Below are 27,523 nucleotides of genomic sequence, written 5' to 3'. Positions count from 1 at the left end.
AAACCATCTCTTTAGTCATCAATTCAAATAAGATAAGCAATACATCCACCCCAGAATAATATTCTAGGTATCAGTCGGGAATTACATTCTCATAGGACATGGTTTTTCATTAACTACCTGAAGCATAATTAGTTGTCACTGAACATGTGGCTCTATGATTCTGGCGCGGCTAAAGATAGTACTTGCTGAGGGCCTGGTCGGGTGGTAGGTTCTGAAATAACAACCAGTAATATTTGAGGAGTTTCTAGCCATCTCTTCCACACAGGACACTAAATAGCGCATGCGCAAATAGACCTGTCTGCTCCCCGCCCCTACCCCCTTCTGTCTGAGGAACGCGCTGGGTGTTTTTTCACTTTTAGACATGGTGGTGGAGGGCACTGTGACTTTTCCGCTTTTAAAAACCTTTAAGTTTGTTTTCTCAATGATGCTTTTTCCTTTTTCTGATTCTCCATGGTTTCTCTAAGGCAGGTATCGAGAAGTGAAATAGTCAACAGAAGTAGAAGTAACCTGAGGAAAATCTTTGAATCTAACACTTTTGTAGTACGTTTGTTAACAACAAACACAAAGAAAAACGAAGACAAACAAGCAAACAAACGGATTAAAAAACCCCTATCCTTCTGAGAATGGACAGGAAGGGTGTTGTACTGTTGCTCTTACTGACCATTATCAAGCGCACAGCTCCTGGGAACAGGGCCCCAGGCACTAGCACTCAGGTTAGGAATTCTTTCATTAGTAAGGAGCCTACCTGCGATCTGCCCAAAGCCTCTCCAGATGGAGGCTGAAAAAGTGAGCAGTTGTGTAATTTATGTGTATAAATGCTCTAGGCCATGATATCAAGCAGATTAAAGAGAATAGAAAAGAGGCACAAGACTACTTCAGTTCCCAGGCAAGTTCAGAGAGCTCCATCTTCAAACCCAACAAGCGTCTATGTGTTTAAATGGTTGGGCTGTGACAAGTTGCTGCCAGTTAGACACTACTACCAGCACTTTTATTTTAATATACATGGGAGATTGAGAAATAGCAACTTTGGAAATTTTATTTGGCAATTAGAACTCTCTTTTCTTGCTGGTATTAAGCTTGTCTTAAAAGATATTATCTTCTGTAGGGATCTTCTGCTTCTATAACTTTCGTGGCTTTTGTATGATGGCCATGTCCAAAATCATCACTCACCTTAAGTTTTCTGCTCTTCCTGATCTGCTAATTAGAAAATTAGCATCCTTTGTATTATTGATTGCTGCAACATCATCTCAATCCAGAAGTAGCCCTCTTAGGCAAACGTTGATAAAGAAAATAACATATTCTTAGAGACTCACTAACCACAGCATTCCTCTGTTTTCTGAATTAAAGAAAATGGTTTATTTCAAAGAGCATTCTGGAAGGCATATAGTGGATAAAAGTTGACAAAGGTAGAAGTGATTTGACAAAGTAGTCTTAGTGAACCATGACCATTTTGTAGAATTTGGCTTGCTAACTCAGTGGTAGCCAAAAGGGAAAAATAAGTTATTTGTTGTTAATGAGAGATTTTCATTCACTACAAGATTGAAATATGATGAGTTGTTTAGCATTTGACCTTATATTTAAAATTATTTATCTTTTGTATTTAGATCATTCTCTGGAATTAAGGGACTCCAGCTGAAAGTTAACCTCCAACCCAATGACAATTACTTTTTCTACGTGAAAGCCATCAATGCATTTGGGGCAAGCGAGCAGAGTGAAGCTGTTCTCATTTCCACCAGAGGTACTTTCTCCTTCACACACACACAACTGTTTTCAAGCCTTTCCATTCCTTCCCTTCTACCGCCTAGGGAAAACATTCTAGAAGGCCATTTCTTAAAGCCCCAAACTCTTGGCAGTGCTGGGTTTTCGGCATGAGGATGCAAGATGGGTCAAAGACAAAGATGTTTCTTTTTCTGGTTTAAGAGGTTTTCAACCTTGGCTACCCATTAGCAATCAGTCAGGGTACTTTAAAAATACTGATGCCCAGGTCCCACTCCTGGAGACCCTATTCTAATTAATCTGGAGATGGTCTCTGACATGTGTTTTTAACCCCCCAGATGATTCTTGTTTGGCTCACAATGTGCTATCATTAGTGGGTATATTTTGAGTATATGTTAGGGATAGTGGGATGGGGATATTCTTCTCTTATTACACTATAAACTCCATGAACAAGCTTCCAGTATTATTCTTCTGTTTATTTTTAATGCTTAGCACATGGTTTGTGCCAATTAATGTTTGTTGAATAAATGAATGAGTAACTTAAGGAAGCGATAAAGCTGTTCAGTGACATTTTGGAGAAAATTGCCAAATGATGCCAATAAAAAAGTGCTTGGCTGTTCTCAGTTATTATGAAAAGAAGTGAGAAATGGAAAGGTGTTAATTATTTACCTTATCCTAGACCCAAAGATGACAGAAGATTGAGCGTGGTACATTCAGCGATTTGCTTAACCAGCCAAAACTTGTGCACGTGCCTTGTTTATGATGTGGTCGGGGCCAGCATGATGTTTAGGAGAGAAGACATGAGAGCTGCCTGCCCAGAAATATTTCCCCTGGTCCCAATATGGTGCCTGCACCTTCCACTGTTACAACCGCTCCTTTAGCTTACACCAGTGCATCCTCCAACTTGAATGTGCAAGTGAATCCCCAGAGGAGCTCGTTCAAGTGCCCATTCAGGTTGAGTAGGTCTGGCACGGGGCCGGAGATGCTGCATTCTAGGCGAGTTTCAGGGTGACGTATCTACGTCAAGAGGGAGCTCTTGTACAGGAGGTGACCAGCAGCCCCAGCCAGAGGCAAGCAGCCAGTGGCACTCACACATGCCTTAGCGTGGATGAGATTTGCAGCCTGTGGCTCTGAAAACACCGAGCGGGACGTTTTGATGTCAGGGGAGAGGGAGAGTAAGGCCCAAAATGTGGTGTTTGACCCAGGGACAGCACTTACCTTTGTGGTGATGTTCTAATCCTCTTCCCTGTGGCAGGAACCCGATTTCTTCTGCTGAGAGAAACGGCTCATCCCGCTCTGCAGATTTCCTCCAATGGGACAGTGATCAGCTTCGCTGAGAGGAGGCGGCTGACAGAGTGAGTAGGAGGAGGGCCCTGGAGCCTCAGCAGTAGAGTCTTCTGAAGGTGTCCCTCTGGTGTGGCCTGCCCTGAGCATCTGCTTGGGTTATGGCCACGCCTGGGAGTACGGTATCGAGTATCAACACTATCACACCCATACGGTTCCGTCCTGGTTCAGCACCAGGGAAGAGGGGCCGGTAGTTCCGAGTTGGAGCGAGGGTCACTATTTGTATTGCAAACACGGCCTCGGATGGTTTTGTTTAAAACAGAGCTGTTTTCAGGTACCATCTCTGGTTTAATGAAAACAAGAGTGCAGGCTAATTCTTCTTTTATTTTCAAGCGAACCAGGTTTGTGTCCAGCCACTTGAAAAGGAATACAGGAGAATGACATTCTGTTGAGTTTCTGGTTCTGGCCCCATGTCAGACTTTCAGATTTTCAGACTTTCTTGTCCCTCCCCGCCCGGTAGCTCCCACAAAAAAAGAGCTTTAAAGAGCCAAAAGCTGAGGGCACTGTGGGGAGAGGGCTCCGTGATTTTGCCAGCGGTCTGTCAGGGTCATTTCGAGGGTCAGAACGATCGCAGGGGAGAAAAAGGGGGAAGCTTTGGAAGAGCGTATCCCATATGAGCTGCCCGCCGGCGCCGCGGTGCCCCGGTGTGGCTGCCCGGAAGCCCCCAGTACCGCGCTGAATTGCACGCTTCTCCTCTCGGGTTGCTCTTCCCCTGTGTGTGGCCCAGCTCAGAGGCTCCACCTGCTCGGGGAAGTCTTCCCCGGGCCCTGGTGCCCTTTGATCTTTTCCGTGAAAAGTTCTGAGCATACCTGGAGTCATTTGTCAGCCACTCCGCCTTGCCTTCTGCATCTTTGAATCCCCTGAAACTAGTATGGGGCCTGGGACATGGTAGGTGCCAAAAAATATACAAATAAGTGAATTCACGGGGGAAAAAAGATTTAAGAAACAGATTGGGCTTTTAGGTCTTTTTCTGATTTTTCAAAAAAATCAAAAAGAAAATAAATAGACTGGAAGTTGGTAGGAGTTCATAGATGGTAACTGATGATACCTGTAATGTATTTCATACAATTTTATTTATTAGTAACCCAAAAATTAGCTCATAAATATCAGGCAGCCGGGCTGTGCTCAGGGAGCAAGGGGCTGTCAGTATCCGCCTCTTTGGAAGGAGGTTATTGGGTAAAGACACGAGAAAGTGAAATACATTCCTTTGCATTAATCATTTTCTCATCTGTTAAAAAGGAGAAGGCGCTGACTGAGTATTAACACTGCTTAAATTAAAAACGCTTTCTTGCTGTCTCAGCCATTTCAAAGCAGGATTGAGCAATTCATGCAAACAAGGTCACCCATCTGCAGTCCAAAGTGTTTGTGTTCATTTCATGGTGACTGTTCTAAAAATAGCTAAGGTGAGACAAAAGGAGACCTTTCAACAACCTCTCAGGTGCACCTACTACAATCTGAAGAGGTCAGAGTCCCAAAGACTGTTGACCACAGCTTCTACCAAGCACACTCATCACACCTGGTTAGGTCTACGCTCTGCTCTGGCCTCCCGGGCTGTCTTGCCGCTCAAGAGCTGCCCCTCGTTCGGTCTCTGCGCCCAGTAAGGTCAGCAAACATGGGAACTCGATGGTAAAGAAGATTCTGGAGACTCCTCCTCCTCCTCCTCCTTCTCCTCCCTATCTTCAAGTTTCGGAAAAAAACTTCCCAAGTTATATTCTCTTGGAACTCCCCGCCTGCCTCCCTCATATTTCCTCACTCTCCTTGAAAGCAGAGATGGTGCCATTTCTTTTTTCTCCCGCAATTATTCTGGTGATTTCCTGGTTCTTAGCTCCCTCAAGAGCCGCAGTGCACTAGACAGCATGTTGTACGTGCCAGTGGAAATATGTCAAATGCATGTTGAGAATTTGTGGAAATCTGTGGTGCTCAGGTCAAAGTTGGGGGCATAATGAACAACAAATGTCTTTAGTCAAATGCCAGCTGTTTCTAAGGATAGAGTCCTGCTTCAACTGTGTGTGACCTTGTGAATGTTGATGAGCTAAAAGCTAAAGCCAGGCTTGACTTCATCCACTTCGTCCGCAGAATCCCATCAGTGCTGGGTGAGGAGCTGCCTGCCTGTGGCCAGCATTACTGGGAAACCACAGTCACAGACTGCCCGGCTTACCGACTTGGCATCTGCTCCCGCTCGGCGGTGCAGGCTGGTGCCCTGGGGCAAGGGGACACTTCGTGGTACATGCACTGTTCTGGGCCACAGAGGTAAGCTGGAGCCCTGCCCTCCCTTCTTGGTCAAAGGGTGGTGAGTTGGTGTGTAGGCGGAGGTCCCTGAGGCACCTGGCAAATAGAATGCTACCTCCTTGCCCAGGTCTGAGCCAATAAAGAAAGAAAACAAAAGCATCAAATATATGAAGACTCAGCTATTACTCTGATTACTGAGGAAGCCAATTTTAGTGAGTGTGGTTCGTACCTGAGAGAAAGGAGGTTCCTTTTTCTTTTCTTTTTTTAAAGATTTATTTATTTATTAAAGAGAGTGCATGCCTTGGAGCAATGGCAGAGGCAGAGGGAGAGAGAAAATCCCGAGCAGACTCTTAACTGAGTGTAGAGCCTGACTCGGGGCTCAGTCTCATGACCCTGAGACCATGACCTGAGCCAGAACCAAGGGATGAATGCTTAACCACCTGAGCCACCCAGGCGCCCTGAGAAAGGAGGTTTCTTATGTTGAACCCTATGAATAGACTTGTACCCACCCAGAGCCTGGCCCAGGCCAGCTTCTGCACCCCTGCAGGGCAGAGTTGGTTCCTGGAGAAACAAAGAAGGATAGGTGTTTCAGCGGGAAGGGAAGCTCGTACTGCAGAGATAGGGAAAAGGAAGGAACCTCCAGGCCATGCGTGGCCAAGTTTTCCTTCTAAACTCACCTCAGGGTGAGGGAAGGGACAAGGGTAATACTGAAGAGCTCCCTCCACAGAGGAGTCAACAGGAGTGAGAAAAGAAGTGGGTCTCCAATACCTTGCCCTCATTGGTTTATATCAGGAATTGGCAAACTATAGCCCACAGGCCAAATATGACCACTGCCTGTTTTGTAAAATTTTATTGATAGTTTTATTGGAATACAGTCTTGCTCATTTGTTTACATATAGTCTGTGGCTGCTTTCGCACTACCGTGGTGGGGCTGACTAGTGGTAACAGAGCCCAGGAATTTGTTACTGGAGCCTAAAATATTTACTATCTGCCCTTTACAGAAAAAGGTTGCTAACTGTATTAGTAGTTTAGTTGGTTAATTGAAGAAACCATGACCTACCTGTGTTAGTCTCAGAGAGATAAGACAAGAATGGGATGATCTGAATATGCTCACAGGGTGGTGTTTATTAGAAACTGAACTAGTCCTGGCCCCATCCTTGACTAGCCTCCGATGGGCTCCTCATCGGAAGTTCAGTGAACCCTTTGAGCATGCCTGGTAGGCCTCGTCTATCTTGTCAGGGGACAGTGGCACCTGGCTGCTACATTTTTGGGTTGTGAGGATCACATAAAGTCAGGTGCAAGGAAGAGTCTTGAAATTATGAAGTATCATAACAATGTGAGGCATTATTCAAATGTAATGTTTTAAAAAGAAAGCCTTCGGTGCTCACAAGTTCCCAGAAAAGGGCCCACAGATTGGAATTTTGCATATCTCTGGCTGCACATTTCTCCCCGCATCCTACTTGACACAGTTTGATTTTCTGACATGGTTCATAAGGACACTACCTCCCAGAGCTATTTAAAGTCACATTTCATCAAGTCAGAGCAATTATGATAATTGATGTTCATTGCTGCGCAATGCTTAAGGACCTAGCCCGTGCCCAGAGTTGAAAATCTCTCAGCCCTAGAATTTATAATGAATAGATTTAGAGCTGGAACTAGCTATAGATTTCAAGAAAATTTCCCTAGACACTTGAACCTTTAAAACCCCCAAACCAAAGACTAGCCTCCAGTAACAAATTCCTGGACTCTAGAAAACAGAATTATATCTTGTCAACAGGTTCAACAAGCTTGGTCTTTCAGGCCCAGAGTAGGCCCGGTGGATTCGGGGAGGAAGAGTGTGCCCACTTGTGTGCTCACAGCACAGAGACATCAGGCCTCAAGTGCCTTCACTGCATGTTTCAAATAGAGCACCCCTGGCTTTAGGCACTGTGAGAGCCCCTATGGCAGACCCCCCCCCCACCCCGCCCCGGTGTTTCACTTTTCTGGCTTCATGATTTTATTTTTTTATTATTATTATTTTTATTATTATTTTAAAAAAGATTTTATCTATTTATTTGACAGAGAGAGAGAGACAGTCAGCGAGAGAGGGAACACAAGCAGGGGGAGTGGGAGAGGAAGAAGCAGCCTCCCAGCGGAGGAGCCTGATGTGGGGCTCGATCCCATAACGCCGGGATCATGCCCTGAGCCAAAGGCAGACGTTTAACGACTGAGCCACCCAGGCGCCCCTGGCTTCATGATTTTAAACTGAACTGTATTACTCTTGACTCTACTTGCATAGAAGCCAAGCTTTAAGATGTCACAGTTGGAAAGGAGAAATGGAAAGAGTCTGAGGACACGGAGTTGATTGGACTTCTTCCTGTCCACCCCTAAACTTTCTCCCCTCGTTCACAGCCTCCTCACCTCCTGTACCAGGTCCACCCCAGCCACCATGCCTGTACCCTCTAGGGGAGGTCTGCACCCACCCCATGCTGTCCTGTGTGTCACAACGGGCAGATTTTTCTAGAACATCGTTTTCATCACGTCCCTTCCTTTTTTGCTCAAAAATCTACAAACATCTACAGTGATGTCAGCACTCAGGTGTGACCGGTAAAAGAGAGGAATCCAGGACTAATGTGATCAGGAAGAGGGATGAGGAGCCCTGAGGGGAGTAGCCACCAGAGCCCAAAGGGGTCTGGACTCAGTCTGGGCCAGCAGTGAGATTCACGGGAGTGGGGCCACCTGGGCCTGGGGACCCCAGGATAGCAGTTCCAGGGTCACATAGGAATCCAGAGTCAGGCTTCTGGATGATCTCTGAAAAGACACTGACAGTCCCAGGAAGGGGCAGGCAAAAGTGGGGCAGGGAGTCTGGCCCCAGGCAGACAGGCTTGGTTTCAGGCCACAGTGCAGGTTGGAGAAGGAACTGATGTGCTGGATAGGAAATGGAGGCAGACGTAGGCAGGACGATTCCAGCCCTGCAGAACTGGTGGAGCCGAGGCTTTGAGGAATGTGTCTCCCTCCTTGGCCTCCATGGTGGGGATTGGCTCAGGGACTGACTGGGGCTGGGCCTGTGAGCACCGGAGGCCTTCTAGGCAGGGCTGGGGAAGTGGCTCGTTCGGGCATTCCGGATCCTCTGGACCAGTGCTGTGCAATCAAACATTCCTTGAAGATAGAAAAATGGTGTCACAGGTGGCTATCGGCCACTTGAAATGTGGCTAGTAGGACTGAAGAGCTGGACACTGAATTGTATGTAATTTTAATTCGTTTGAATGGAAGTGGCCACATGTGGCTAGTGGCAACTGTGATGGACGGGGCAGGTCTAGATCCTGGCCCTCGACCTACCTATTCACGTCATGGCCTCACAGTCACTCCATGTCCTCTCCAAACCTTTAGGCAATGGTGATGTTCTCCATGACCTAGGAGCCTGCTCATTCTGCCACCTCGTCCTTGCTCCTGCTGCCCCTGCTGGCTGGATCTCCCTCTCCCTCTTTCCCACCTATCCAGTTCGAATCTGTTCCTTGTGGCTGCGTATGAGCCCCTCTGCTCCCAAAGCCTCCCATAAGCGCCCAGCCTACACCACTATCCCCTGAAGCTGCCACCTTTGTGTTCTATGCTGTCAGACCTCTCGTTAGCATGGCATCAAAAAGGTCCTTTGTCATTGTGCGGGCCGTGCTTGCTTTCCAATCCCCGTGAGCCTCTGCCCTATCACGTGGGCTTTTATTCTGCAGTGCCGCTGCCAACTTGCCATTCCCTAACACACCTGTATTCAAGCCTCTAGGCCTTGAAGACTGACATCATAGGCCTTAAAGGCCCTCGGCTCTCTCAGCCCTGCCAGGGGCATTCACTTGCCCAGAGGCTAAAGGCCCCGCCAGCCCCAGTGCCGCTGTGCTTCCAACCCTCAGACTCACCGTCCTCACAGACCTTTCCCTCACCTCCTCTGTCTTTCATTTCTCCCCTTCCTCGCTTTCAGGGCCCCAACCTCTGCTTCTCAGACTGCCAGGAGAAAACACCAAATTTACGTTATTTTTTGCACAGAGCAATTTAGCTTCTTCTGTTCAGCAATTTCCCCTTCCCAGCCTGGCCTCAAACCTTTCCTTCCACAACTACACAGGTCCATTAAATACGTTCATAAACACTTTTCCAATCTGTGCCCACGTTTAAGCGTTTCAACAGTGTTTTCCTCCCTGGTCAGGAGGGCCTGGGTTCCCCAAGGGCAAGGATAGGGCCCTGTGGTCCTTCATACCCCCCCCAGGGGCCTAGGAAAGTGTCGGGCTCACAGATACACCTGATGAATACTTGTTGAGTCCAATTTATTTGAATTGAAGAGAGAAATGACAGGCCAGCCCCCTGGGCTACAGGGCTGCAGAAAACATTCAGAAGATGAAAAGGAAAGTCAGTTCAGAGTAGGGGGAACCTCTACAAAGGATGAAGTTGGGCAAAAATAATGAAATATTTTTTAAAACTTCATAAAGGCCCTTATGTAAGTTACTTATAAATTTTTAAGCTGTAAAATTAATACATTTTATGGAAGGCAAGCCTGCAGGACTTTTTACAATACATGGCAGCCTCAGAGGAGTTTTATTCAAGAGAATGACACACCATGAATGCGGTAGTTAAAACATGTGGGCAGCTGGGAAGGAATTAGAATGTTGAGAAAAATCACAAGGGAGGCATATGCTGGTTATTCTGGGACCGCCTCCTAATGTAGAAGGAGCAAAATTATTAAAAATGCCCGTCTGTTGGGATGAGCTATGCATTTTAGCATCAAGGAGGGATCTGGTTAAGGATTTGGGACAACGGGATTGCAGCTCATTGTTGTAAAGTGAAATGAATAACTGAAAAATTGGGTATCTCTAAGTGATTTTCTTCACCATGGCCTTTCAAGGTGTCCAGTGTTTAATTCCCCCATTCTACTTCATTTCAGATATACGTTCTTCTACAGCGGCATTGCGAGCGACGTCCATGTGACCGAGCGTCCCGCCAGGGTGGGCATTCTGTTGGACTACAACAGCCAGAGGCTTCTCTTCATTAATGCTGAAAGTGGACAGTTGCTCTTCATCATTAGACACAGGTTCAGTGAGGGCGTTCACCCCGCCTTTGCCCTGGAGAAACCTGGAAAATGTACTTTGCACCTGGGGATTGAGCCCCCAGATTCTGCAAGGCACAAGTGATCATTGGCTTTCAGAGTTTGCAAGAGCAGTCATTCACATTTCGGGGGCCTGTTGTTCTTTCCCTTGGGTGCTATGTATTATTCAAAACATCTCCCACACATTCACGCTAATGAGAGCTGCACACACAGCGCTCAGCACGTGAACAAAACCACCAAGGAAACCTTGGCTTTCTAGGTAGCGTGTGAGTAAAGAGGATAGAAAAACAGCCTCTGCCCTTTGCTTTCTATATGTTTGAGTGCCTCCCTAAATTGAAAGGATTTATACCTGACTTGGGAACCAATGCAGAGAAGTGGTCTTCCATCTGTTGTACGGGCAAAGAAATCCTTGGATGGACAGGTCTGAGCGAGGGGAAGGTTGTGTTAGCCCTACATCTCTGACAAGAATCATTGGCTTTTTTCCTAAGAGAGGGTCACCTCACTTCCCTAAAGGATGATGTTTTCTAATCACTAGAGAAGGTATTTTAACTGTTCTAAGTTGATAACAAACTCTTTTGTAATAATAGGTACCGTATTACACGAGTCTGTTTTCCCTGAAATTTTAAATGTAGACAACTGCTAGGTATTAGAAATTTCCATTTTGTTAAATAAATGCTTCGAGTCTATAAAACAAAACATGTTATATATGAACTTATTATATGTAACTTACATGCTGGCATCTGTGGACTGGGGCACACGGCAGAGTAAATGACCATGATACTTGAGTGGTTTGCACTACGACTAATTTTCACATAAGAATTTTACATGTATCTTTTAAAAATCCAAACACTTTTATCCCATAGTTACAGTCAACTATAGGAAGCTGGGAATCTCTTTTTGCCAAAACGAAATGGTTGGTCATTTTTAGATTCTATATTGAAATCTCTTGCAATCTTCCTAAAATATGTGTGCAAAGTTGATAAATCTAGAAGGCATTTTGAGATGATTGCTCTTGTTTTCTAGATATAAATACTTTGATCTTACTTATAGATTTTTTTCAACATTATGAATTCATTTATTTCTTTTCATGAATCAAGAAATAATATCCTACTTTTGAAATCTATTCTAGCTCCTATTGATTAACAACTGGAAGATCCAGCCTGGGTCTGTAACTGCCTTGGTAGGGTCCCTTCAGAGCTATCACAGCTCTGCTTTAAAATGAGAGCAGCTACTGGCAAGGTAGATACTTAGTGAAATGGGGGGAAATTTACTGCTTTGTTGAGGATGTTATCTTCACTTTTGTCAAGTCTTGAAAGTGTTGTCCTTAGGTTCTGAGTCATCAGCAACCCATGGTCATTATTACTTTTTCGGTGAGAATGTCATGTAATTAAAAACAGGAACAGTAGTAACAAGCACATGAATTTTAGAATTTGTCTCAGTTTGGGTTTCTCCAAAAGCAGACCTGGAGATGGAGATTTAATGCTCGTTGTTTGTACAGGAAGTGATTCTGGGAAGGACACTGGAGGAAGTGGGACAAATAAGACAGGAAGGGGGAAGAGCCAATAAAGGACATGTTTTATGAGTGGATTATTACCACTGTGAGCAAGTAAAGCTCACTTGTGTAGGGGACAGCCTGGAAACCACTCAGAATGTGCTAGAAGCTGGCATTTGGACCACTCTGTCCAACCCCTGTTGATTGAGGATTGCCCCGGGGGGCATTAAGTTCTCATCCCTCACTTTTCCAGGTTGTGTTCCTTGCAAACGCCTGTGGTCCTCAGAAAGCCTTCAGAAAAAGGAAATGAGAAAGAAAGGCACGTGACACAGAGTTGTCAGTGGACAGCTGCCCAATGCACCTGTACTCAAGTGAGCTGGGGGTGAGTTGGGGATAAATGGAGCAGGGTACCAGCAGCATCTGCCATCAAGTTGGAAGCAGCTCTGCTATTAAGGGGAAGAACTAAGTGTGAATTAGAGCTGAGTTTGAAAGGAGCTGGGTTCAGCTCTTTCTAGTGATAACTTTGGGTAACTCAGATTTTTTAGTGATGCCTTTCTCTTGGGATAATTGTAAACATCAGGTTAAATAAGCATGTGAAATGTTACAGCATTTTGTAGTTTATAAAACATCCAGACAATGGGCTCAGGAGATCCTCTAAGTCCAACCCATTGAATGGTCCTCTTATCTCGGAGTCCGTGGCAAGTTCATGGTGGAAGGTAGGACTCTGGGGTCAGGAGATACATGTTTCAGCTGACTTTATCTGTTGACTGATAGATTTGCTGGTTGATTTCTAGGGAATTATTCCGTTGGAGACAAGCAAAGTGATGATAAAGTTTTTTCCTTACATCCTCAAGCAATTCTTTCCTCCTTTCCCCTTCTCCTGAGTCCATTTCTCCTTCTTGACCTTCCTCCTCACATAACACAAACCCTAAGAGGGAGGAAAGGAAGTCAGCAAATTTTGTCAAAATTGTTCCTCTGGAAATCTGTCAGGGGTGCTTATTAGTTTAATAACATGTATAGCACATACATGATCTCTTTTAATCTTTATCAGAACCTTGCACATTAAAAATTGTTACCATTTTATAGATGAGGAAACCAGTCTCAGAGCAGATAAATAACTAGTTCACATGCACAGCCAGCAGGTGGCAGAGTGTGGATTTAGATGTAGCGCAAATCCTCACCCAGGAGAATAAAACGATGTTTCATTTTGTATCACAGATTAGTTTTTCCATATATTTGTGATGTGTGAAAATTACATATGTGGGTATATACATACACATTCTCTCCCCACACATGTACATAAACATATGCATACATTCATACATACCTATTTTCTTCCCTCCTGAACTGACTTCCTTCCCTAACATCCCTGTTGTTGTTGATGCTGTCTTGGGTTTACTTTTGATTCTTTCTTCAGTACCAATGACCTTAACTAGGACTCAAAAAAGTCAATAACATTTGGTTTATGAAGAAAAGACTTTAGTACATGAAACCACAGCGTTTCCTCTGAGAGGTAGAGGGTCAAAATAAAGGCGTTTGTGGGGAACTGGAGAAGAAATGAGGATTAGTACTGTGAACTTTCTCTGTTTACATACACACCTGGCGACCCTGGACGGATAGGTTCTTTGTCAAAGGTAGAAGTATTTTTCTACTGAAGCAAACCAGCAGGTGTTCCTGCTGTTTTCCCAGAGGTGCTTCCATAAAATGCAACAGAGCTGAAGTATCATACTTCATTACATCCACTTACAACATTGTGTGCTTGAAGTACCCAACACTAACACTCTCCCATCAGAAGCATCCTTCAGGCCCCAGAGTGGTCTGTATCGGAAGTCACTCTTCATCTTTATTGTGTTAATTACCCACCTAATTATCTCAAGTGTTCAATTGCTGAAAGAACTCACAGGACTCCAACGGTTGATATTCACACAAGAGCTTCATCACAGGCAAAGGATATATAGTACAGTTCCACAGAGGAAGGTTAGGCACTGAAGGGGTCCCGATATCTCAAGTGCCCCCACTGTTGGGTTGCAAAGTATGTACATCATCTCTGGGCCTCAAACCCCCACCAGTGTGCAGGTGAGGCATTGCTATACCAGAAGCCCAGGTTTTGTTTCTGGTGGTGTTGGGGTAGTGAGCTGGTCACATAGGCAGTTTCTAGCTATACAACTAGCCCTAACCCTTGAAACTCACCTCCCTGACTCCTGCAGGCTCTACCCAAACCAATGCAAATCATAAATCCAGTGATGATTACTAAATGATACTGACAGACTGATAGTTCTGCACCAAAATGACTGGTGTATCCATGGTTACAGAATGCCACTGATTTTTAGCTAATAGATTCCATGACATTGCCCAAGGGTCCGTAGCTCTGTGGATATGCATGTGATCAATTAAGACTAGCAGAAAAGAGCCTATGCCGGGCACTTACTGTCCTGTGTTCCTGAGCTCAGCTGCTGGGGAATATGTCAAGAGCAATAATAGCAAGGGCTGAGGGCCTCTGCCACCGAGGCACTGCCATCCCCTCATGTCCCTGATACGGTAACTGCTAGAGAGTGATCCCAGGCACAACCCCGAGTTGAATGAAGCTGACACTGATTTCCAGCCCCTTTCCCAATGCAGGAGGGAACACGTTTTCTGGGCTGTCTTCCAAGGAGGAGCTCGACACCTCTCATTTAACTTTAACTGTCCTCAAAGTGTATGCGGTTGTGTCCCTCTTTGTGCCTCTCTTTTGGTCTTAAGTGAACTCCCTTTCTGTGCAGAGTCTGTTTTTTGCAATCTCTATCAATAATTTCAGGTCCACCAACAGTATATGAACTATAAGAATGGCTTGAGAATAGATGGGGGATTAAGAATGTTTACCTCGGAGCAAAGATAATTAGGGAAGGAGGTAAGAGGTCTTCAAAGATTTGAAGAGTCCTTCCGTGGGAGGAATTAGACTTACTTTGGTTTTTACACTAGGACTAGATGGCAGTCCCAGGGTTGAGGAATCAGTTGAAGAGGAGGAAGAACACCCAGTAGTGGAGGTTGGCCCGGGAACGTGCTACTCAGCGTAATGAGCACTCAGAGTCAGGCTGAATGATCAACTGCCTGGAATATTAAAGAGTATATCCTTGCTTTGGGTTCTAGCTGCATGGTTTTAAAACTATGTTCCTGATGTGCTGGGATTCCACAGAGAGGTCTGATGGCCACTGTGGGATCCAGGAGGAATAAGGCATAAATTCTGTCCTCTATCCTATTAGATCAGGGCAGCTCAATTTCAACCTGTTTTACACATTGGGTTCCATATAATAATTCATTTGATGAGAAGATTTCTATGGTTAAGTAAAGTTTGAAAAGTAGATAACCATTGAGATTCAAGTCTGAATTCTGTGATACAGGGTGACCCAAAAGTCCCTAAATCCTCCACTATCTAATACTGATAGCATATGGACTGTAAGAAATTCTGCTTCCTGTCCCAAATTACCAAGAATTTCTGTCAATGATTGTGTTCTCCTGGTTGACACCTCTGGCCTGCTACTGAATTCTCCATGACCTCTAGTCACCTCCCCACTACTTCTTAATGTGTCCTTAGTCCCATTTGGTCATCACCATCCCAAAGCATTGACACAGTGCTCCATCATTTCCCCGAAGGCCATGCTAACACAGTCTGACAGAGGTAGTGGTTAACACGGCTTTCGCCCAGGAGCTGGGGTTAATGAGGGAAATTTCTTCATAGATCATGAAACAAAATAAAGCTGAAGTTTTGGCATCCAACAGTGCTAGGAGCCCCTTCTGATCTCTCCTCCAGCTCTGTCTTCCAGCCATATTGAACAGATTGACCTCTCTGTTCTACTATATTATTTAAGTTTCTAGCTTCTGCTCAAACTTTTCTTTTTTCAGGTCAGCTAGCAAAACTAGAAAATTTCAAAATACAAAAACCTCTCTTACCAATATAGACATCTTTTAGAATAGAATGAGAGCAACATTTTTGCCCTCCTAGCTCAGCCTCTTCAATCCTGTCCAGATTCTAGGCCTCTCTTTGCAGAACTAAAATGTCCATTAAAGCAATTCTCTAAACCAAAGAACACTCCTCTCTCCCAAAGATGAATTTGCCCATTTCCCCTTAGAAGGGTTTTAGAATCCCCTAAGTATCTCCCCTTTAGTGGATTTCTATAGAACTAGGTAATGACTGAAGGTCCCTTCTCGGCCTAACCGTAGCTCCCAGACTTGTGTTGGGCTGCCCTGACACAGTAGTGGACTTGACTGCATGCCAAGCACTTCAGGAAGAATGACACCCTTCTAGAGTCAACATATTTTTTGCGGATTTTATAACTTCAGGGGCAGTGGGCAAAATAATTAGGACAAAGGAAAATGGGGAAGGAGAAACACAATTCATTCATTAATTCAGTTGATACATATTTATTGAATTCTTACTATGGGCTGGGCACCACTCGAGGACCTAGGGAAATGGCAGCCCTCCAAATCCCTGCTTTCAAGAAGCTTATATTCTAGTGGAGGAAGACACAATAAACAGATATATAGTATGTCAGTGGGGGAACAAGAACTAGGAGAAAAAAATCAAAGAGAATAAAGAGTAATAGGAGGTAGGGGCTGCTATATATTTTAGGTATGATGAGACTATCTCTGATAAGGTGCTATTTGAATAAAGACCTAAAGGAAGTGAGGGGGCGAGCTATGTGGATATCTTCCACACAGAAGAACAGCAAGTGTAAATGTCCTGAGGCAGCATCATGGGGGTGTTAGAGGACCAGTGAGGCCAGGAAGGCTGGAGTGGAATAAGCAAGGGGGAGAGAATGCTATGAATGCAGTCAGAGAGGAGCTGGGGACCAGTCCATAATGGCCTTAACAGCCAAGTAAGGACTTCAGGTTTTATTTTGGGTGAGTTTACAAGAAAGAACAGGTATGGAGAGTAGACACAATGGCAATCTCAAAGAATTGGCTTTTCATGTGCTTGGGTATTATGTTTTTCAACATTAAACAGAATGTTTCATGAAGGCCTCCTGAGCTGGCATTTGCCAGCTCTCAGCTCCTGCAGAGAAGGACTTGGTGTAGGTGGGAGAGAAAAAAAGGTGTTTTTTTGTCTCCTTCTTAGCTCTGTCCAGGAAACCTATGGCCCTGGCAACTTCCTGCTTTAGGGGAGCAGCCCCCCTGCTGATTGGTCGCCATTAGGACCATCTAGTACAGAACTGAGGGGGGAAATTGCTATCGCACCAGGGCTGACTATGCTGAACAGAATCTGCTTGCCCTTGATGAAAAGTTGGCAAACAGCAAAGATGGAGAAATACAAGCACACTTGAAGGAAATGTTTCGTATCTTTTCAACTGCATGATTTTTCAATGACAGGGAAGATGAGATAGTGACGTCATCTTGGAAGACTGCTTGGCCAAACAGGGCCTCATAGGTGTATTTATAGGTGTGTATGTGAGTGTGTTTATGTATGCATCTGTATGTTGTCCATATTTCATATGTGTGATTGTGTGTATATATGTGTCTATGTATCTGTGAACATGTGTGTGTACTGGTGGGGGGTTGTGTGTGGCTAGAAGTGTCCTTACACTTCAGGGCTTGCTTTCCCATTGAAGATCTAGAAACTGCATTTGTCAGAGCTCCCAAGGGTTGTTGGGTCTACAGGGACTCACTCCCATTAATCAAGTCCACAAAAGACTTATTAATAATTTAGGACACCAAATGCTTAATTTGTAGTGAGAAATCAAATTATCCAAGCGGCTGAAGAACACATCTCTGCTGGTCAGAGGATTCTCTCTCTAGGCCCCTGAGGAGAATTAACATATTTTCATCCGGGAAGCCCTGTGACAGTCAAAAGATTGTTCGGTGATCAAGGCAAATTTTGTGCATGATCTTAATGACCAGCATAGTTAAATTGCCATGGCCAGCCAGGGGCCCCAGCATTTGGCTTTGCTGCTCTAAGTACTTTCCCCCTGCATCAGCTCTGGGCTTCCCTGAGAAATCCTTGTCCTTTGGGGGTTTTTCAGTCCAACTGCTTATATTAACATTAAGGGGAAAGAAAGCTGCCTTAAGACCGTTTCCCAGGCTATAGATTTTTTTCTTCATTTAGTAAATATTTGATTCGATTTTTAGGCCCTGTTCCTCCTGGTTTTTGTCCAAAAAATATCATGCTTGTTAGGATGACTATGCAGATGATAGAACATTATCTACTATGTAAAGATCTTACTAATTTAATAGTCAGAAGGAAACGACACTTGGAAATTCTTATGTGACATCTCACTATCTCTCCCATGGATTGACTGCATGTGGGAGGAGGAGGGCATTCATTCAAGGGTTTGTTGCCATCGATGAGAAAGAGTGGTTCAGAACACACATCCGGGAATCATAGAGATCTGGCTTGAGATGTGGCTCTGCTCCCTCATAGCAAATTGGGCAAATTGTTCAGCTTCTTTCAGAGTCCTCATTGTAAGACAGGAATAGTACTAGTTATTATGTCATGAGGTTGCTCAGGCAGTGATTCAAGGACTAAGGTGCCAGGCACTGCTGTAGGTGCCAGGGATCCGGCGATGATCAAAATGAACATGGCTGCCCTCCGCAAGTTTCCATTCTACTGAGAGGAACGACACGCAATAAAGGAGATAAATAAGCTAACTGTGTGGTATCAGAAAGTGGTAAGTATAGACAAACCATAAGAGGCTCTTAATCATAGGAAACAAACTGAGGGTTGCTGGAGCTGCGGGGGTGGTGGGGTAACTGGGGGGACATGAAGGAGGGCACGTGATGTAATGAGCACTGGGTATTATATAAGACTGATGAAGCACTGACCTCTACCTCTGAAACCAATAATACATTATATGTTTATTAATTGAATTTAAATAAATAAATAAATTTTTTAAAAAAGAAAGGATAAGTGCTGTAAAGAAAAATGAAGGCAGGGAAGGGTGGTTGTGACATGTAAGCGACAGAATTTATGTAAAGTTCCCCAAATGCCTGGCATATAACCATAGCAGGAAGTTGAGTTGTTACAGATTCCGCTGTAACATGGGACTCTTCCAGTGAGAGAGGTAACTGTACCCCCCAGAACAGCACCACATCCTCACACACAGTGTGCCATGTAGTCATTCTATCTGTGACCGTTGTATCTCCAATGGAAGTTTAAAATTTCCTGTTTTTTGCTCATTGGGAACACCCAGGAAAAGCATTTAGAACAAAAGACAAATTATCCTTAATGTCACCACTCAGAAGCAATTTAACATTTGGTGTGTATCCTCTGAGGCTCTTCTTTTTCTCCTTGGATACACACACATACACACACACACACGTACGTTTTAAATTCAAATAAAATCACTGTTACATAACCCTTAAAGCTGTGTCATGAACACCTTGTGACATCAACAAACAGATTCACGTCACTATTTTAATGGCCAATTGTAGTCCCCTGGAAAGATGAATCTTAAGCTAGTTTGTTATCCATAGATACAGAATTGACTTCCAAATTTTCCTTTCTATAAAAATGCTTTGGCTTTAAAGGCACCAACTTCACTATTTGGCCTAGAGTTTTCCATGGATGTGTCATGGGAAAGTATGCATTATTTCCATATTCACTATGAAATCTAATCACCTTTTATGAACCCAGCTAGGAAGACTGAATGGAAACTCCTTCACGGCGCAGTCTTGGTGCCCAGTTTAACTTAGAGTCAAGTCAATGTAATTACATTTAACTACTTTCAATTTAGATGTATTTTTTAACGTCTGCCATGTCAGGACACCACGCCGATTCCTGCTGGCAACCAAGAGGAGTAAGATGCCATCCCTTCTTTCAAGGAGGCCAAGACAGGAGCACAGGTGTCAGTCATCCGTGCATAGGCCAGAAGAGAACATATCTGTTTGCTGTGACCCAGTAATAATACATGTCAGCTGTATGTCCCTAGTGCTGTGCACAAGCAAGGCTCCTGAGACAGAGTCATAACCCACGTGTCAGTTTTGTCTCCTTGTGTCCTTTGGCTTGTACTCAGTGGAAGGAGGTTCTAAATGAGATTTTAGGCAGAGGAACTTGGGAGGACTTAGGTGGGCTTTCTTAGAAGAAATGTGCAAACCCAGACCCACTGATTGAGTGAAAGTTGGGCAGATTGAGGGAAGTGGGGTCTGGGGCAAGAGGAGGGAAGATAAGTTTGTTTCCGGTGTAGCGTAGAGGTGGAGAGATGAGAAATAGCCTGATGCCTCAGAGGGACTCAAAGATCAGTATAGTTGTGTGGGAGGGAAGGGAGGAGCTGTGCAGGGCTTTTGTAGTGGGAGGGATCTCTGAAAACCCCAGGTTTTAGCTTACAGCCTTATACAAAGTGGGCAGTAAGTAAATATTGAAAATAAAATCTGAAAATCATATATTTTTGTTCCTTAACAGAATTTCCCTTCTCATCATTCAGAACCACCTTGTATCAACTTCCCACTTCTCTTCCCTGGGAAATTTGAGGACTGTCTCCAAATGGCTCTTGGATTGTCAGGCAGAGGGAGAAAAATATTTGCATCCTTGGAGCAGAAGCTCCCATGGAGTTTGTTGGTAAGGAGGTTTTCTCAGGTAGTGATGACTGAAGGTGAGTGAAGTATTGAAGCCTTGGGTCAAGAATTATCATGCAGATAAGGGGAATAAACTTGACACCCTCAAAGCATAAGCCATTTCAATGGTGGTTTTCTTAAAAAATGGTAATCAATAGTATCTTTCAGGAAATCAACTCTCGAAATTATAATTTATGCTGTTTTTTACTTTGTCTTCTTTCAGTGAATTAAACTATAACCAAGCTTCTTTCTTGATTTGCATTTCTCCTTAATTATTCTGAGCTAAGTTCTACCCTGCAGAGCTCCAGAAAATGGATAAAATATGCATCTGAGTGTGGAACAGCAGCCGCAGACACCTACACACCAAACCCCGGCTGTGTGGGACGCTGCCATTTTCCCCAAGTCATTTCAGGTCAGAAACACCTCTGCTCCCAAAGAATAGCTTTTAAGGGCCCCCACACAAGGTCTTTGTATGCACTGTATAATATGACAATCAAGGAGCAATATATTGTTCTGCCCCCTCCCAAGAATAAGTGCAGGGCTACTTTTCTGCCCCTATGGGCATAACAAGGATTCTGCAATTATTCAGCCCCACGGGAAACCCTGTGATTTACTTTAGAGGGCTCGAAGTCAAAATCAGAACATGATTTTACTTTATTCCCATCCAATTAGCCAAGTTTTCTTTTGAAAAAAACATTAATACATATGATTATGGAACTTCTGGAAACTGTAGAAAATTATGATGCAGGAAAAAAAAGTATCCGCATTTCTGCAGACTTAGACTCCCATTGGTATGTTCTTTGGCTTCAGGCTCTTGCCTTCTGCCTTCCCCTAATGCAGATACAATGCATAGATGTGTCACAGGCAACTTGCAACCTTGAGGATAAAATTCACATGCCGAGCATGAAGGAGCGTGAAAACAGAAGCCTGGATTCTTTCTCAACGCCATTGATGAGAAACCATTCTGGCTTTCTAGTGCTTACCTCTGAACCTTTTTTGCTTGACTTAAGTAAATCTCTACCCTCTTAACTCATTAAAATAGCTTTCTTTTGAGGTATCACACACATTCAGAAAAGCGCGTCACAAGTTTATAGCATGATGAATTTTTTCAAAGCCGATATATGTATAGACACATCATATGTGTATATCAAGAAAAAGAACATTATCATAAGTGACTCCCAGTTACTCCCACTTCTTTAAGTGACCTGTATCTGAATGGAACCATAGATTAGTTTTTCCTGGTTTTGAAATGTATGTGAATGGAATCACGCAGTGTATGTTTTCTTTGTTTCTGGCTTCTTCTTCTCAACATTATATTTGTGAGATTTATCCCTGCTGTTGTATGTTCATTCTCTTCGCTCTGTAGTGGTGTAATTTATGAATACACCATAATTTGTTTCTTCATTCTGCTATTGATGGACATTTGAGTTGTTTCCAAATTGGGGCTATTACAAATAATACTGCTGAGAGTATCCTCGTACAACTCTTCTAGTGAATATGTACGCACTTTCTGTTGGAGAAATACCTCAGAGACGAACAGCTAGCCTGGAGTGTGCACGGTCAGCTTCAGTAGATACTGCCAAAGTGGTTCCAAAGTACAAAGTTACTTCTGGAGTAAAAAGTTCCAATTTATACTCCAGCCAGCACTCTATGAGAGTTCCAGTTGCTTCATATCCTTGCTGTCACTTGGTATCGTCTATTTCATTTTAACCATTCTGATAGGCGCAAAACGTACCACGTTGTGGTTTACATTTGCATTTCCCTGATGGCTTTAAAAGTTGAACACCTTCATATATATTGGTCATTTGGATACCTTTTTTTTTTTTAAGTTTCTTTTCTGATCGTATGCCCATTTTTCTACCATGTTGTTGCTTTTTTTCTTTTTGTAGGATTTCTATATATATATCCTGAATATAAGGTTTTTGTTGGTATATATTTTGCAAGCATCCTCTCCCCATTTTGTAGCTTAATTTTTCAATCTTTTAATGATATTTTTTGATATACAGAAGTTTTTTATTTTAGTAGAATTCAATTCTTTTTTTTTCCCCCTTTATGGTTAGTTTTTATGTTCAATTTCAGGAAGCTTTGCCTACTCTATGGTCATGGAGATATTTTCATGTTTCTTTTTTAAAAGTTTTACTGTTTTATTTTAGCTTTGAAGTTAGGTTTTATATATATGTGTGCACAGATCCACACATAGAATTGATATAAAATATATAGAATTAATTTATTGTGTATAGTATGAGGTAGGGTTCAAAATGCAGTTTTTTCCTCATGAAAAAAAAATGATTCAGCCTCAATTATTAACTGTCACCCCAGGGCACCTGGGTGGTACAGTTGGTTGAGCCTCTGACTCTTGGTTTTGGCTCAGGTTGTGATCTCAGGACCGTGATATCGAGCCCTGAAATGGGCTCTGTGCTTAGTGTGGAGTCTGCTTCAGATTCTCTCTCCCTCTCCCTCTGCCCTCCCTGCCATGAGATCTCTCTTGCTCTCTCTCAATCTCTCTCTAAAATAAATAACTAAATCTTTAAAAAGACATCACCCCTTCCCCACTGAACTACAATGCCACCTTCGTCACAATGCGTAAGCCATCTCAGATTGGCTTTTGTTGTTACTAGCAGCCAGAGAATCACATCTGGTGGGTGTGTATGTGTATGACTGTGTATACCATGAATTTTCCTTCATATCCTTAAATATTTATTAAAAATATAGTTTTTAATCTGTGTTAAATGGTCCATGTTAATGAGGTACCATCATCTACTTGACCAATACTCTGAGGCTGGACATTTGTTTCCAACTTTTGATTATCATAAATGATTCTAAAATGAATGTCTTTGTCCATACATATTGGCACATATATTTCTTTATTTTCTTTACGTGAGCTCCTAGAGATAGAATGATAGGTAAAAATGTATAAATTTTTCAAGGCTTTAAACACAGCCTGAAAATACATGTGGAGAGTGGGCTTTTAAAGTACTGTAGTTCTGCAGTTGAGAAGCCAATAATACCACTTTTTAAATAAAATATATTTATTTAACTTTTTTTTCTAATAAATTTCGTTGATTTTTTAAAAACTATTTACTTTCCTAATAACAGTAGAACTCTGCAGATTGGAACTTACTTGATGTGAATGTGAGATTGGCTATCTGGGGACACATTTAAAAATTTCAACATAAAATCCTCCTATTTATTTCTTGTGCTTGAAACAAGGAAGGCAAGCAATGGGGGCAGGTACTTCTTATATTCAACACATTTTCCCTGCTTTCTCTTTTAGTTCATGGATTCCTTTTTTCCTTGATTTTCCTGTTGCCATTTGTTCTTTTGTAAGCTATACAGGATCCAAGAATGAAATGAAAATAATATGTTCTGGAGGAATGTCGGACTTGCCGGGTGGGGGGTGGGGAGAGATGGTAGTAGGGAACTGCTCCTAAATACTCTACCCCCCAATTCTTCAGGTTTTGTTTTCATAGCCAGTGAAGGAGAAGAGAGATCGAGAAAAGGAGAAGCGGAGTTGGGGACATGGAATTTTCACTCTAAAGGGCTTATTTAAGGATTTAACTCAGAAAGGCTGCAGAGTAATCGGAGTTGTCTCTTCCACGCCAGAGTACACTGAGCCAGAGGGGCCACCTGGGCTTGGCCATCCACAGAGTTTCAAGGAGCAGACGCTTCCGAGTTAGACATGGGGGTCCTCAGTTGCTATGGCTCTGAAGAATAAATCTCGCCTTCGTAAAGGTAAGCAAAGCAAAAACTATACCTTGTAAAGTGTAGAAAAAGGATTTCTGTGAGGAGATCTGAAAGGCTGCAAAGGGCTGGCTGGCCCCTCTGCCACAGTGGCAGTCCCCAGGCTAACACGTGCAGGTCGGCCACAGCCTCCCACACTGGTTCTGGAGGAAATCTGCCCCGGGCCAAAGAAAGGGCCCCTGAATGGTTTGTGCTGGATCTAAAACAACAGTGCTTGGACAGTAATTATAAAGCATCTGGGAAGAACTTGTTCTCTTAGGTGAGAGAGGAAGGAGATAGGGCAGCCGGAGAGCTCCAGGATGAGCATGGAGGTTGGTGTACCTTTCCCAGGTGTCTCCGCCCCCACTGCTGAGCATCTAGGAAGGCACCTGGGCCTGGAGGGGTTGGAGCCCTAGGACGACCAGAGGAAAAGGATGCTTTGGAGAGGAGCTCCCCGGGGGAACTTCATAAGTTCTGGCAGTCCGGTCAAACTGCGGCCAGACTTCAGCAATCTTTGAATAAACATTTCCATTTTCATGTTTTTGAACTTACTCTTGTTGCTGCTGTTGTTGTTTGTTTACTTTCTTTCCAATGTTCCTGTGGAAAATTTCTGATTACTGTCTTAGCTGAAAAAATTGGGAGGAAAAAATGCCTCAGACTGTTGTGGGTTGAAGTGCGTCTCACAAAAAGATATGAAGTCCTAAGTCTGGTAGCTATGAACGTGACCTTATTTGGGAATAGGGTCTTTGCAGATGTTATCCACTGGGATAGGGTGGGTCCTAAATCCAATGCGGGGTGTCCTCAAAGAGAGAGAGAGATTTGGAGACCCAGATACACTCATGGGAACAAAGCTTACGTGAAGGTACAGGCAGAGGTTGGGCGGTGCATCTGTAAGTCAAGGAATGCCAAGGATTGCTGGCAGCCCCAGAAGAGGCAAGGAGGAACACTCCCCTAGAAGGGAACATAACCCTGCTGACACCTTGATTTTGGACCTTCGCCTCCGGAACTGTGAGAGAATAAATTTCTGTTGTTTTTAGTCTCCGAGGGACTCCACTGCAGCAGCCCCAGGACATTCGCGCAGACGCTGTGGGACGCAGGGCTCCCATGGTGTGGTGAGTGTCCCAGCTGGAGACCTGAGCAGATACGTGGGTGGAGCAAAGATAGAGCTGCACGTCGCTGCAGGATGGCACATATGGCTATTCAGAGGCGCTAAGGCCTTGTAAATCGTATTACATGGATTTAGCTAGACCTAATTTTTTTTAATGTGGCAAAAACCACACATAACATGAATTTTACCATTTTCAAGTGTACAGTTTAGTAATGTTAAGTATCTTCACATCATCATGGGACCTGAGCAGATTCTTAGGATTGGAAGATAATACACTGTTTAAAAAGTGTTTGTCATACAATTATTCTTACCCTTCACTCCCTAACTATTGAGTACAAGCCTGAGTCTTAGTGATGATTCTCTCTCTTAAGGGAACAAAGTTTACAATGAATCAAGCTGATTAATATGAGGTTTTGGATTTTAGAATGATAATGAGGTCATCTTTTAACAACTAAGCTTAAAGGTAATGTCATGCTTCATTTGATAGTGTATGTTAAATTGGCTTTGGTCAATGAATGCTAGGTTTAAAAAATAAGAGAGAATGTGTAGGATGTTCTCCATTGTGATGAATGTTGTGGCTACTCCAGGCTATTGCTGTGATGTAGAATTCAGTGAATCTGGCACAGCGTCCTCTGCTCTCCAGAATGAGGAGAAAGCTGACAGTTGCATGAAGAAAGGCTTTGTGGAGGAAGTGTCATTAGAGCTGACCTTCAGGATTGAGTCCAGTGTTATTGTGGGCACTCCTAGGTAAGTTGGCACTCCTAGGGAAGTTATTACAGAAGTTGCAGAGGAGACCACTGGATCAGAGGTGAAAAGCACATGCAGGCCTCCCTGAGGAAGCCAGTAGGAAAGCTGCCCCAAAGCCAGGAGTCTTCCAGCCTTTTCTGAGGTTAATCCCAGTCTGTGTATAGAGCCTCATAAACCAAGACAAGTGTCTGGGGGGTGAGGGGAGATTCCTCTCAGTCCCCAGGCTTTAGTCTGGGGTGTACCGGCTCAGGTCGAAGAAGCAGCACCTACCAACTTCTTCCCAACGGCTTGAGCCAGCTGAGCCAATTGCACTGAGCTCTGGACACTGAGGCTCCTCAAACAGTACCTTGTTGGGGGTAAGGACCACGGACAGAGCACTCCTCTCTTCTACCTTCCCCTCTGGTCAGATTTTTTCGTAGACCGTGCTCATCTCGTGGCTGTGGCTCTGACGAGTGGGATAGTGATTACCTGTCTAGGTTGTGTAACTTGCCCCAGGTAGGGGCCAAGACTTATTCAGTTAAAACCTCTTCTCATTATGCAGAACACACCAACCCTATTGGCCCAACTCTACTGCTTTTGACGTCAGGGATACAGACGAGGCCTGGTTGGTTCCATTTAAAGTAGAGTGAAGAAAAGTCCCCGTTTATTTAATCAGGGTAGTATTTCAACAACAAAACCCTGGACAGCTCCATAGATCCTAAGTTTATTTCTTGCTTTTGCTATATGTCCATTATGGGTTGGCTGTGGTTCTGTCCCATCTTATCCCTTGCCTGGGTGCCAGACTGATGAAGCAGTGGGCCCTAACTGGAACATCGCTCTTTATCTCTTGCTAGGGAGCTGCTCAGTGAACCACCCATTAGCCCTTAAAACTTCTGCTTGGAAGTGATCTTCTGCTCCAGTTCCATTGGTCAAAGTCAGTCATACGACCAAGTTTGCTGTCAGGGCAGGTAGGGAAGGGATAATCCTCCCCCTGGGAGCAGCATGGAATGTTTGCGAAAAATAAGACAATATTCCACACTTGGTCACCAAGGGAGGTATTCTTCAATTTCATTGTAAAATTGCCTTAACTGATACATACTGATGGGCTTTTTATTTGCCAACCTATAAAACAGGGGGAGAATCTGAGTGGTAAGCACTGATGTCCAGATGATTGGTGAAGTTCCTTCAGGTTGCATGAGCTGCTGAGCAATAAGAGATTCAAAGTGTAGTGATTTCAGTTGGAGAAATGGAGTGGAAGGCAAGATTGGGGGAGACAGAGGAGCTTGAGTGTGGTGGCCTTAGGCACTAAGGGTTTAGAATTATTCTTTAGGCAGTGAAGTTTCATGGATGACTTTAGAGTGTTGGGATGCACACTCTTCTTGCTATGATCCCTGAGGGCATCATAAAGGATGAATTGAAGGCTGGGTACCAGTTAGCAACCTCATTAGGACAGTAATGATGAAGTCCTGATTTTAGAGCTCCTTTGGGAAAAAAAGAGATGGGAGTGTTTAAAATCCAGAATTTGATTTCAGTTTCAGATGGATTGAAGTTCAAGATCTGCCTTTGAAATATCACAGCCACATGATTCTGGGGACGTTCCTCTGCC

At 43.8% G+C, this 27,523-nt stretch overlaps 1 protein-coding gene across 1 annotated transcript in view; it reads left to right on the top strand.

The window, feature by feature from the left end:
* Positions 1 to 10,959, top strand: part of CMYA5 (cardiomyopathy associated 5) — an 88,190-nt gene extending 77,231 nt beyond the window's left edge. The window contains exons 11-14 of the mRNA XM_040622142.1: positions 1,605 to 1,738; positions 2,972 to 3,071; positions 5,137 to 5,310; positions 10,190 to 10,959. Of these exons, the coding sequence (XP_040478076.1) occupies positions 1,605 to 1,738; positions 2,972 to 3,071; positions 5,137 to 5,310; positions 10,190 to 10,436 (655 nt within the window). The 3' untranslated portion in view covers positions 10,437 to 10,959. The remainder of the gene's footprint in view (positions 1 to 1,604; positions 1,739 to 2,971; positions 3,072 to 5,136; positions 5,311 to 10,189) is intronic.
* The last annotated feature ends 16,564 nt before the right edge of the window (positions 10,960 to 27,523 follow it).

The sequence above is a fragment of the Ursus maritimus genome, unplaced genomic scaffold, assembly GCF_017311325.1.
Source record: "Ursus maritimus isolate PB19 unplaced genomic scaffold, ASM1731132v1 scaffold_5, whole genome shotgun sequence".
Classification (NCBI taxonomy): Eukaryota; Metazoa; Chordata; class Mammalia; order Carnivora; family Ursidae; genus Ursus; species Ursus maritimus.
The sequence above is the reverse complement of the archived record's forward strand: the minus strand, read 5'-3'. Positions and strand labels throughout refer to the sequence as shown.